Below are 14,002 nucleotides of genomic sequence, written 5' to 3' on the forward strand. Positions count from 1 at the left end.
GCTATATGGTGGTTTTTGTGACTACCAGTTCCATATTAATTATGATTTATTGTTTACCCTCTGGAGCCTGTGTTTTTTATTGCCAGTAAAAGAGGATCATGTCATATAACTTTCAAGCCAGAAGAATCAAATTATAATGTTTTCTAATTTCAAAAACATACGTTCGATCATTTCTAACCTTGTGTATCTGTGTACTGCATATATGCAAAACATATATATGTTTTTCATGTATTATCTAATTTAATGTTCATTACACCTCTGAAGGGGATTTCATTTTGTAAATGAGAAAACTGAGGCTTAGAAAAGTTAACTAATTTACATAAGTTTGCATAGTGACCTAGTAAAGCCTAGCACTAGTACTTCAATAGGTTTTCTAACTTAAGATATATATTTAAAAAATGTTTACATTATATCAGATTGAGTCATACTAGCTCCTTAAGAATGTTTTTAACCTAAGTGATTAAAGTTACAGCATATGCACATTTAACTTACACAAATTCAGGTATTTGAACTGAAAAAAAAAAAGAGGAAAGGAAAGAAGAAAGAAAAAAGAAAAGCAGGAGGACACGCCTTTAAATTGTGCCAATGATTCCACTTGTATTTCACATTCTGGAGTGAGATACGGGAAACTGAAATCTGCCCTTTTCTGTTCCTGCATGACCATCATGCCCTGTACATTATGAATCAGATATTTGAAGATACATATTTTTTTCGTACAAATGTTATCCCTAATTGTAAGGAAAGTACTTACCTGGTGTTCTGCTGAAGAAGCAATGACCTGTTACAATTTTCAGGGGAAAACTGGCAGTTTGTATTATTTGAGAGATGGTTCAGTGTCGATTTACTGGCAGTTTGGGGTAATTAGCACTTTTTCAGATTTTATTGCTTATACAGTAACTTTAAAATTTAATCCCTGTGTAAGATGTAACTCCATCATATAGTGTAATGCTTGAAATCTCAGAATATGAAGTATTAGACTGTATTGCTTTTTTATTCATATTAAAATCCTGGTTAACAAATATTTGATCATCTAAAACTACAGAATGAGTGTATTTTTATCCCTGAGGGGATCTGCTCTGGGGCAAAGGGATAGTTTATTCAGTAACAGATGAGTTTTTCACCTTAGACTCGTACATATAATTTAGACTAACACAGTAAGTAGCACCCCCTCTTGTCATTTACTAAGATCACACACAGCTTATCAAGAATCACTCGCATAGATAAGAATAGACTTCAGAGTTCTTTTAAAATAAAATCAAAGTTGGAAACTAAATGGAATGAAATCATTCTTATTGGCTGACATTTCTCAAGCTCCCTTTTCAGTGGCTGCTAAGTTGAACTTAATTTGGGCTTTAGTGTGTTTTTGTCAGTTTTGGAATATCAGAAGAAACTGAATGTTTTATCTTCAAAGTTTATTACAGTATCACACAAAAAAAACTCTTGCTTTCTGGGCATATGACTTAACCAAATCTTGAGTCATGAGAAAGACAGTAGACTTAGTGTTATAATACCCTAAAATAGTACCACATGGTTCCTTTGGATATTAGCAGCTTTTGTGAATTTAGTACTAAAAATTATTTTAAGTTTGTTAAATTTTTAATGGCCTGAAGTTTTGTATATCTTCTTTTCTCTGTTATTTTAACCTATTGCTGCTATACTCCTAACATTTTCGTGCCTCCTTTCTACATATATACCCAGGGGATCTTACTGTCATCTACGGCAGTGCTGTTGAAATTGCTGGTCCACAGCAAGATAAGGAATTCATGTCAGAATGTAAATCAATGCGTTGCTTCCCTTATCAAGAAAGACTTACTATAAAGAAAATGCAGCTGAACTAAATAGTGTACCTAGTTGTTTTATATTCTGGTACAAACTCTTCTGTCTTGCTATGGGCCGGTACCAAACCATTCTTGCATTAGAATTGAGTTTGTAGACCACCAGCAGATTCACGGACCAACAGTTGGTCAGAGAACCACACTTTAAGGAGCATTGGCCTGATGTACACAGAGCATGGATGCTTCAGTAATATGAAATCTATAGTTTAGTTCATAGAATTCAGATTGTGCTGAAGGGCCATAAAGAATTAGAATGGAAAAATTATGGATCTTTCTTTTTTTTTTTTATTCTGAGGTAATTTGAATTTGATTTCACCTAGTGACCCAGTGTTAGTGGAATTCTGTGATAGTAAGAAGGAGTGACCAGCTGTAAAGTTAGGACTTGAAAACTGTATCATCTGTGTTAGTGCTTTTTAAAAATTATTACAGTTACACTTATTATTTTCATACTTACAGTGTGATTTTACAGTAAGGTAATTTGTTAGTAATGTGCATTTGAAATCTGAATTTTGACTTAAAGGAAGATTTTGAGACTAAATTAGAAGCTGACTAAATTAAAACCACTATACCATATTGATAGTCATGTATTTATCTACTGCACTGGACACTTCGGGGCCTTCATTATAGATACATAATAAATGCATACACATGCACCATTAAATAGTATTAAAAGGACCTAAATGATCTTATCTGATCTTAGATCAAGAGATTAAAATGAGTTCCTAAGCTATTTGTTATTTATTGAGTACATCTATCTCAGTAGCCTTCGAGCAAATTTATAGACCTAAAAATGTTTTTGTTCATTCTTACTCATGGTCTTTTGTAAAAAGTGTTAACTAAACTGCTGTATTTTGAGGCTTAGTTAATTGCAAGTCCTGTGTGCTGAGAACATTTTGTAGAATATCATGCAGTTCTAAGGTAGGTAAGCTTTTTTTCCCATTCAACTCTGTATATCTAAATTTATCCTTCAAAAGATGAACTTGAAATTATTATTTGTGGACTTTATAGTGCTTTTTCTACATGTTTTAATAGCCCTATTTTAAGAAAATGTGATGTTTCAGTATTTAAATACTTGTAAATATTATCTGATATACACATTAAGAACCAATCATATATCTCCACTCAGGCTAAATTTGGTTATTTTCTCCAAAGGGCACTGTGGAACACTGCATAATAGGAGTAATGATCCTCTCCGAATTGACTCAGGAAATGAACCTGGTAAGCCTTTTTGTCTGCTGGTGACATGAAATTTGCCAAGTAATGCTGTTTCTTTAATGTAAAATCTTTGTGTGACATAAAACTCTGAAAAATCAAATCTTTTTTTTTTTTGGTGGGATAATTAAGTATTGGAACACTTTCATTGTTATTAAAAATAATAGCAATAATATCAAGTACTACAAAGAAAGGGGACTAGATATGGTCCTTGCTCTATGGAATTGGAGAATTTTCCTTTATCCTCTGTATGTACAATAATATACTAACCAGAAGAAATAACTTGTATGTCAAAAAGATACAAACCCTTATTCACTTGCAGATGGAAGCCAAGCAGTTGGGTTGAATTGACTCTCAGTAATGGATACACAATAGGACTCATCAAAAACAAGCTACTTGACATTTTGTCACTTGGCAGCATGGGTTTTCACCTGTACAAGGAGGGTTTGCAGAAGCTACGCCTCTCCCTAGCCGTTATAAGCTCGGCAGCTGAGCACATCCTCATCTTTTCCTGTTCACTTTTGTGTTTAACGTGGTTCTTAACAGAGCAAGAGCAGAAGTTGGGTTCTATATGGAATGTTATAATAAATGGGAGTGTAGTGCTTATATTCAAGAACTTTTATCATCTTTTTTAAAATTGAAGTACAGTTGGCATACAATATTGTATTCCTTTCAGGTGTACAACGTAGCGAGTTGACATTTACATACCTATGAATTGATCACAATGTAAATCTAGTAACCATCTGTCACCATACAGAGTTATTAAAATATTATCAACTATATTCCCTACAGTATAATTATGTAACTGGGACTTAGTTTATAACTAGAAGTTTGTGCCTCTTAATCCCCTTCACCTGTTTCTTCCAACCCCTACTCTCCTCCCCTCTGGCAACCACCAGTTTGTTCTCTGTATCTGTGAGTCTTTCTGTTTGTTTTGTTTTTCAGATCCCACATATAAGTGAAGTACAGTGTTTGTCTTTCTCTGTCTCACTTATTTCATTTAGCATAATACCCTCTAGGTCCATCCATGTTATCTCAAATGGCATGATTTCATTCTTTTTAAATGGCTAAGTAATATTCCATTGTGTATATATACACTACATATTCTTTAATCATTGATCTGTTGATGGACACTTAGGTAGCTTCCTATCTTGGCTGTTGTAATTAATGCTGCAGTGAACATAGGGGTGCATATATCTTTTTGAGTTACTGTATTTTTTCTTTGGATAAATACCTGGAAGTGGAATTGCTGGATCATAGGGGTATCAGTGCCTGCTGAGGTTGCTGCTCTGGTGGGATAGGATGAGAATTGCTTTGGAGAAGTTGGCCAGGATGAGCAGATGGGGCAGGATAGTGGAATGCTGTGGCAGGATGCAGTGTTAGCCAGGTTGATTGAGATCAACAGAAATGGTGCCCTCCAGTGCTGGGTCAGCTAGGTGGAAGAGGAGTTTTAAAAGAGGCACCCATCAGCACTTCTGTCCCTAGATAAAGTTTTGCTAGATTCCTGGTTCACTGGCACCCACCTTAAGGTTAGTCAGTGAATGTCCTTATTGTATGATTCAGGTTCTCTTTAAGCTATTTCCTCTGCACTAGGACTTGGAATGAGTGAGCAGAGTATTGGTTACCCACAGACCCCTGGCTCTCCTAGACATCAACCCAGCTGATTTTGAAAGCCAGCTATTATTGGAGCCCATCTTCCCAGTGCAGTTCCTCCAGCTGGGGAGCCTGACCTGGGACTCGGACTCCTCGCTCCTGGGGTAGGAGGGATTTCTCCAGTTGTGATATTCCTTCCACTTGTGGGTCACTGCACGAAGGTTGTAGGTTCTGACTAGGCCACGGCTCTGTCCCTCCTGCCTATCTTGATGTGGGTTTTTCTTTATATCCTTACTGGTAGGAAATCTGTTCTGCTAGCTTCAGGTCGTTCTCAGAGATAATTGTATGTATAGTTGTAGTTTGGTGCATCCATAGGAGGAGATAAACTTATGGCCTTCCTACTTAGCTCTCTTGATCCAGACTTTCTTACTAGACTTTACTTTTCACCTTGAATGCTCTGTGTGTGTGTGGGTGTAAATATACATATACACACATACATATATGTATAAATGTATGTAGGGAGAGCTTGCATACCCAGGACCACTTGCCAACTCTGTTTGAAGTGACAGTATAGTTTCTGTGCATTAAAAAAAAAAAAATTACCCAAAAATAACTTTTTTTATTTGTGTTCAATCAGAAATTCGAAAATATTTCCAGATTATTGGAAAGATTTCTCAAATTTAAAATTCTCTTTTAATTTACCACAACTCTTCCCTAGAGTGTGTAAAGATTTCTTGCCTTGTATATGTATGTTAGTATGTCAGAAGAAGGACATATATGTATGGATGGATGGATGGATATTCAGAACTAGTAATAGTAGTCCCTGTGTTTGCCAGGATGTCATGACAAAAACTTTGGGTAATTCTATTAAGCTCTGTAAATACGTTTAAAGAAGTATAGCTTTCTTCTTTGCAAAAATATATTTTAAAATAATTTTAGAATGAATATTTCCTCTCATAAAAGTGGTATAAGAACCTCATGTACCAGTCATCCAACTTACACAACCATCAACTTTTTGCTAATCTTAAAACTAGCATTTTTTTTTTCCTTTTTCTACTTCATAGCATAATAGTATAAAGACTGCCCTGGTAGTGAGGGTTTGCTGTGTTTCAGTTATTACTGAGATTAGACTGGGTAATACGGAATTTTAATAAAAGTGTGATTTTATTATAGAGCAACCAAGTTTTTTTTAATTGGCTGCCTTAAACTTACAGAAAGTTTGTGAATACAATAGAAAGATGTATTTTTCTCAACCGTTTGATACTAAATTGCCGACATGATCCCAGAATACTTCAGTATATGACCTACATATAAAGACATTCTCCTGCATAACCACAATACAATCAATAAAATCAGATTTATATGTCTAGTTAGTATGATTAACGCTGACATTACTGTTATCTTCATACTCAATTCAAGTTTACCTGGAAACTCGAACCAGTTATCCCAGAAAGGAACCAGTTTAGAATCATGCAACTCTTTTTTTTTTTCCTACACATTTTATTAGTCTCCATCAATCTGGAAAAATTCCTAAATCTTTTCTTCACTTTCTTAAACTTGACACTTGAGACAACTACAGGCCAATTGTTTTGTAAAATATACCTCATTTTGGGATTATCTGATGTTTCCTCATTATTAAATTCAGATTATGCATATTTGTCAGGAGTATCACAGAAATGACTGTGATCTTCTCATTGGCTCCCCTCAGGAAGCACATGATTTGACGTGTAACATTACTAATGATGTTCACTGTGGTCACTTGACTAAGATGGTCTCTACCAGGCTTCTCCAGTTGTAGATTTATTCTTTTCCCCTTTGTAAATAAGTATTTTGTGGGGAGGTACTTTAAGACTCTGAAAATACCTCATTCCTCATCAAACTTTAAATTTATTCATTTATTACTTATATCAGTGTGTGTTCCTGGTTTCCTACTTTATTTAATATGTTATAGGGTATTACTAACATTATATTTTGATGCTCACATTTTCCCAAATTTGACCAGTAGGAACCCTTTCAATCTAGGATCTCTGTTCATTTGACATTTACTCACCAATGTTTGAAGGTTTTCTTACTTTCTGTCACAAGGTGTTCCAGGCTTATCATATGTAGAACCAAGTGCCTTTTGAAAAAAGCTTCAAGATCTGAAGTGTGATTTTGGCTTGATATGATAAAAAATACATGGTTTCTGTGGAAACACTTTACTTAGCCTAATTTTATAGCATTAACAATTTCAACTAACATTTCTTAAGTACTTCTGAACCAGAAAGTAGGGATTTCTATAAAGCATAATAAAAAAGCAAATATAACAGTTGTCAAATTTGAGCCAGATAAATTCCCATCAATAACAGGATGTATCTTTTAAGAAAAAGATCTAAACTTGAGGTTTCCTAAAAGTTGAGAATTATATGTTACCTTATTTTTTTTTTTTAAAGCTAAGGCTACTGTTTCTGGAGTATATTCGATGTATAATCATGAAGAAGTAAAATATTCTTTGCCTACAGTTTTGAGTCATAGTTTTACAGTAGAAAAGATGATACATTCCTCTCCTCAAAATATTGGATATCTAAATGAGTGACCCAAGTGAAATAAGTATGTAGGACTTGACAGTAACTCTGAAATAAGACCTGAATTTGTGTTTTAACTCTATTGCCTACTACTTTATATAACCTTCTTAATGTCTTTAAACTTACATATCACTCTCTGTAAAGTAAGAATGGCACTTTCCATGGGTCTTATTAAGATTAGGTAAGTTACCAGCACAGGTTCTGGTACATACAAATGCTCAGTATACCCAAGATTCTTCTCTCAGTGGTATGAGTATGGTGTGCCTGTAAATTTTAATTTTCTCATATGTGAAAAGAGAATAATACGTATCTCATAGGTTAGTTTTGAAGATTAGGGAAATAATATGTGAATAGTACATAAGTTGAAATTGTAATTCTTTAATGCTATTATTAATTTATATTAGGAGAAATCTTTTTTTTTATGTATTGAGGGAGAATGAAGACACAGACCAATTGAAGAAGAACTGGGTGTTTGATGTAAAAGAAGGGAAGAATGCTGGAAATGTTCATTCGAATCTTACATATTGGATAGAGATTCCAGTGACTACTTTGTATAATCACTGTGGCCTTCTGTTATGTTTCATATTTCTATAAGTAAATGTGGCATTTAGGTATAGACTAAATTGTATGATGGAGCTTAGGAAGTATCAGGTACTCAATTTTGAGCTCACCACTTTTTTCAAATATGTAAACATCAGCAAGGAAAACGGTTTATTTTCATCTTCCACATAGCAAAAGGAATGCTACAACAACTGTAGCCTGTGGTATTGATAATTGTTTGGGTATCAGGTTTCAGGTTTGTTTGCCATTTCCTAATGATAAATGGAAATATTATTGACATTAATAGCATAGTTTTTATCATACTATATTTTAGATTAGAGGCTCAAGACCTGGTCTTAATAAACTTATTCTTAAAAATTATTTATTAACTAATAAAATATTCAGAGGGAATATACTATTGCTTATGTAATAAGTCAAATTTCTGATTATTTATAATTTCTGCCTTGGTTTTTTTAGAATCAAAATATATGAATCAATCACATATCTGGTGTATATTGGAATATGTAGATTTCTATATCATTATTTCATTCCTATTCTTATATAATAAATATAATTTTTCTAGAACTGATTCAGTTTGCTGATTTACAGAAAGTTAGAATTTGAAGATTATCTTAGAGATTTCTCATAGGTAGAATATGAGGAACAGGGAAGTTATTACTTGCCTAATGTGAAATATGGTACATGATTTAGGAGTTAATAGTATGTATTGTTTTATAATCTATGTTTACATTGCCTCTGAAAGTATGATCATTTCTGATTTTTAATTTTGGGATCAGTGTAAGTTTGTAGAAAGAGCACTGTATTAAAACAGTCCAGAAACTTGGGTTCTAACTGTGGCTCTGCTGTTATTAGTTCTTTGATTAACCTTAAGCAAGTCATTTATCCTAGTAGATTTTTAAAAGCTCTTTTAACTATATATTTTATGATTCTTTAATCATTATTTTCATTCCTATTCTTACATAGTAAATTTTTGCTTTGGTGTTTGGTAAGTCTGGTTAAATAAATTCGTCTTGATCTTTTTAGGTTGATTATTCTAGACCTTCAGCAAAACACAGGAAAATAGCTACCTCATTCCGTGACACTTCTCTCAAAGATATTTTAGTTTTAGCATGCTCTCTTCTAAAAGAGGTAAGTTACTGAATAACTCAGTATCATAGTTAGAGTATTTAGGAAATTTTAAGTTTGAAAAGAATTTCAGATGAATCTCCCTGTTCCCAATTCTGCATTTTGAAGAGTTATTTTGGACAATTTTGATTTAAGTCCAGTAGACTTGCACAAATTATAAAAGGTTCCAAAGAATTCACTTTTACTTAATACAGATGTAACAAAGTAGACTCTAAAGGGAATTTGGTAACTTTCTTTGTATAGTAGTTTAATTGTTTTCCTACTGCAAATTACTTATTGCAGAAGCTAATTGAGATTTAGTTTCTTTATTGCCCTGCCCATATTTAATGGGGTGCAGATGTACAATGAAATAATACTGAGTTTTTCTAATTCATCATTTATCAATTTTTTTTTATAGTTGATCCAAGGTAGTTGACTTTAATACTTTCTTTAGGAAGTAATATTTTCCCATTTGCTACTTAGTTCCTTATTGAATATTAGAGATAGTATGATTCATAATTGTATTGTGTTCTCTTGTAATATAGGGACTCCATCATGCTGCTCAAGCTTGTCAATTGGGGTAGTACAGCATTTCCCAAAGTATGTTCCACTAGTCACTAGTTTCTCCTTATTTCAGTTCTATGATATAGTATGGTAACTGTCACACTAGGCCAGACTGAAAGTTCCTCTGTTATTTAAATTTTTTTCTTTTAGTATGGAAAATTTTAATACATACACAAAAAGTTGGAATAGTATAATGAACTCCCTTGGACCCATCAACCATTTAAGCATTAACAACTTAATGACCAGTTTTGTGTCATCTCTATCCTTAACTAACCACTTTATTTCTTTCTGTGTTATTCTTAAACCACAATCCCAAAGTTCATATCATTTCCTCCACAAATATTTCCACAATGTATCCCTTGGAGACAAAATGTATTCTGGTTGTGTCAGAATGAACATTTTGAGGGAGTCAGGATTGTTCTCTGGATTCTTGTGAGTGTCCTCGCACATTCAGACAGCATTGAGAACCTTTGTTAGCTGAATGTGGGTTGTTTATGCATGAAGCTCCTTTATTTTTTTTTTTGAAGAATATTATATTTTCAGCTTGTTTCAGTTGCTTCTTTGAACTAATGAGTCCTATACATTTATGCATTTGTGCTGTGTAAAGTATTTGTCCTAACGTGACTTCGTACAACTTTAGAAGATGACCTGCAATATGCAGTTAAATGTGAAAGTTTTTATTCTCATTTTACAAGATTAAATTTGAAAACAGTCTATTACTGTTGATAGTGATGCTACTGTTTTTTCTAATATATATGGTAACATAACTGCAAATTCTTTTTTTTACTAATTTTAATTTGACATTAAAGAATTGTTTCAATTAGTTGAGTAAAACAATTCTAATTGCCATATTTCATAATGTTTTATTTGACTTTGAACCTTTTTTAGGTGTTGGCCAAACCTTTAAATCTTCAGGATCAAGGTCAACAAAATCTAGTAATGCAAGTGTTGAAACTGGTCCTCAGCTGCCTGAGCTTTGACTTCATTGGCAGTTCAGCAGATGAATCTGCAGATGACCTCTGCACAGTACAGATTCCAACAACTTGGAGAACAAGTAAGAAAAAAGTTGAGTTTGAGAGCTGGTCGGCATAAAAGGATACAGAATTAAGCAATATAGTTATCTTTATTTTTTTACTTGGCACTCAAAAAGTTCAGAAAAATTTGTGACCCAAGGTAGCTGCTGATATCCAATATTGAAATCTTTTCCCCACTTTATATCATAGTAACTTCTATATTTTGATTTTGCTAAAAAAAGAAAAGAGCTCTGGAGCTGGAGGAAAACAAGTTTAGGGAGGAAAATGAAGAGTTTTGTTTCGAAATTTTCAGTTAAACAGAGTGGGAGAGGATATAACACTTGGCAGGAGATATTAACATATTTTTCAAAGTTATAAAGAGGATGAATTAGAATAGCTAACTTAGCAGAATTGCAATTTACTTTCTTATGGAGAGGGATACCAAAAAAAAAAAAAAAACAAAAAAAAAACTCATTTGCTGAAAGATGATGGCAGTAGGGTTTTCCTGAAGTTAGACATGGGCAGTGGCACTAGAAAGACTTGGTAAAAAGTCTATATTCTGCACACATTCCCTTGGGGTTTTCTCTGCTACCTGTGCAGCTCTGTGATGGCCTTTTCCCCTTTCTTCCCCATATGCACTTCCCTCTTGACTCCCAAGACCAGAGCTTTTTTCCCTTGGGAAATTAAACTGGAAAGTTTTCACATTCAGGGGTATCAAATACAATAGAGAAACACCATACATCTGGTAACATCAGAGACTAAACAAACAATTAAAAGGGACAGTATCCTGACAGTGGTGATGAATCGATGAACCAACAAGTGTAATAAAAATTGCACACACTAAATACACACACACACATACATACATACATACATACATACATACATACATACATACATACATATAAAACTGGGAGAGCCAAATAAGATTGATGGTTTGTATCCATGTGCTTTCTTGATTGTGCCTTAGTTTTGCAAGAACTTACCATTGCAAGAAACTGGGTCAACAATATGTGGGATCTCTCTATTATTTCTTGCAACTGCATATGAATCTGTAATTATCTCAAGAAACTTTTTTTTAAAAAGGAAGAGTTAGTAGAAAGAGAGACAAAGTGAAGAATAGAAGTAAATTTCAAAAAGGTATAATTAATGTACTTAAAAAGATAAAAAAAGGTCTTTCCTGAAACACAAATAGGATATTGTTTCAAAAACAAAAGTTCAGAGAATATTCCAAATGTAAAAGACGGTTGCCAAAATAAAAGTCAGTAAAAGAGTTGGAAGATAAAGTTAAGGAAATATCCCAGAAAGTCGAACAAAAGAAGTAAGAGAGATTTGATAGGACAAAAAAAATACAAGAATATTAGTGTATGAAACTAAGTGACTTGTCATCTAACTGATAGAAGTTCAAGAAAGAGAGGACAGAAAAAATAGAAGGAAATTTGTAAATAATACCAAAAAACGTTCTCAGCACTGAGACAGACAAATTTTCAGTTTGAAAGATTCCATAAGTACCCAGCATAATGAATGCAAAAAAACAAACAAACAAAAAAACACTGAGCTTCCTAACAGGACATTTCAAAATAACAAGGATGAAGAGAAGATCCTAAAATCTACCAGAAGGAAAGTCACCTATGAAGGATCAGGATCAAGAATGTTATTAGACTTCTCAATAGCAGCGCTGGAAGCTAGAGGACAGTGGAGTAATGTCCCCAGACTTCTGCAGGAAAATTATTTTCAAACTAGACTGCAATCATCAAGTATATGAGAATAAATATATGTTTAGACATGCAGATCCTCCTGGAATTTATCCTTTATGTGCTTGATGTCAGAAAGCTACCTGATTTACAAGCCAAGAAAATAGAAGATACGGGGTTTGGGAAAGGGGAGCTTCAACACAAGATGACAATAAACAGACGTAAAAAACAGATAATTATGTAGCAAATTTAGGAACAGCCAGTCCAAGTTGAAGAAGGCTTTGGGAGGTAGCGGTGGGAAAATGGAAATGATAGGTTATTTGATGCTATTGATTATGTGGGAAATGACATGAAGAGCATTTTGCAAATCTGTGAAAGCATCTCGAAAGAATTAGTGACATCCCTATCTGCACAACTAAGCACAGAAAAGATGCTATAATTAAATCTAGGGAGTGTTAAAAATGTGGTATAATCACAGTACACTCCTTGGCTCAGCTGTTACATTATTTGCTATAGGTAATGTTAGAATTGATTTAATCCCAAATTGTTATTATTCTGATTGGATTTTTGAGAGAGGGTGGAATATGGAAAGAGTGGTAGGAGTGGAGGGATGAGTGATTAGACAGCTAAAGCCTCACTGTAACAGGAATTCATTTGAGGTCTAAGGTAAAATAGTCAAAGAAATAGTAATGTAGCATGTTATTTGGAAATATATGTAAATACAGCTGAGTTGAAAGTTGGCATGGTGTAGTACAGCTGTTCTTTACTGTATATTTTTTAGTACTGTTTACTTTTTGATATTATTTGAATGTTTAAATGTTTTTATTACTTTAATATAAATGAAAATAGTAAGTTTCTCTCAGAGCTGTAGATGCTACATACAAATATGGAACATCTTAGCTATTTGATTTTATCTCTGTATTATTTCATTTTTCAAAGGAAGATAGCTAGGAATGAAAAAGAAATTAAGCCTAACTGGGAAGAGTGGCCACATGCAGAGGTCTTGAAGTTCTTGGTTTGTATGATAACGTCTTACTATGTTAAGGTCACTGAATTAGAAGTAGCGGTGTTAGTTTTTTTTGGTTTTTTTTTTTTTTTTCAGTTTTCCTGGAACCAGAAACATTGGATCTTTTCTTTAATTTGTATCATTCACTTCCACCACTGTTATCTCAGTTAGTAAGTAAAACTCATTCATTATTTCATTAACTAGTACCTGTGATATTTATCTAAGAGTGGTACATATTTACTTTAAAAAATTCTATGTATTCTTGATTGGGTTTACCTTTCACAAGAAATTCTTACATCATCTGGGATTTATATTACTTAAGCTGTTGTCAGAGTCTATATATGGTCAGTGCTTCCTGCTGTTTCACTGGTGAGCCCCAAATCCATAACTGGTGATTTAGCTCCTGCGCATAGCCAAGACAGCCTGTCAACCAATACGTATCTTTCTTCCTACTCAGTCTCCAGCCCTTTTTCTGGGCCTCAGTCCAGCAGTTTGCCACCCCACCTGTTACCTTCCTTCTCATAACCTCTAACTCTCTGCTCCCCCTGGCTCCATGTCAGATTTGCCAGGCGGCCCACATCAGATGTCTCCAAATGAGAAACAAAGGGGATCTGCTCACTTGATTTTGTGCTTATCTCTCCAGTTGTTCATTTATTTTTTTGAATCAAATTCTATTGTGTGCTAAAAAATTCTTGAAACTCTTTGGTTATATAGAACTTTGAGACTCCAGATCCCATCTTGGAATCTAAAACAGACCAGGCAAGGTTGAAAAAAAAAAAGTTTTCAGTTTAATATCTAAGTTTGTAGAAGTTGGGCAGTTCTAATATTGCTGTTTCCTGAAAAAAGATGTTCCAGA

The 14,002-nt window shown here is 33.8% G+C and overlaps 1 protein-coding gene across 3 annotated transcripts in view; it reads left to right on the plus strand.

The window, feature by feature from the left end:
- RANBP17 (RAN binding protein 17) overlaps positions 1-14,002 on the plus strand; it is a 276,378-nt gene that overhangs the window by 18,787 nt on the left and 243,589 nt on the right. For all 3 annotated transcript variants that reach the window (XM_031437777.2, XM_064480090.1, XM_031437778.2), the window contains exons 5-8: positions 2,988-3,053; positions 8,789-8,893; positions 10,322-10,487; positions 13,243-13,316. In XM_031437777.2, coding sequence (XP_031293637.1) covers positions 2,988-3,053; positions 8,789-8,893; positions 10,322-10,487; positions 13,243-13,316 — 411 coding nt within the window. The remainder of the gene's footprint in view (positions 1-2,987; positions 3,054-8,788; positions 8,894-10,321; positions 10,488-13,242; positions 13,317-14,002) is intronic.

The sequence above is a fragment of the Camelus dromedarius genome, chromosome 27 (assembly GCF_036321535.1).
Source record: "Camelus dromedarius isolate mCamDro1 chromosome 27, mCamDro1.pat, whole genome shotgun sequence".
In the NCBI taxonomy this organism is placed as follows: domain Eukaryota; kingdom Metazoa; phylum Chordata; class Mammalia; order Artiodactyla; family Camelidae; genus Camelus; species Camelus dromedarius.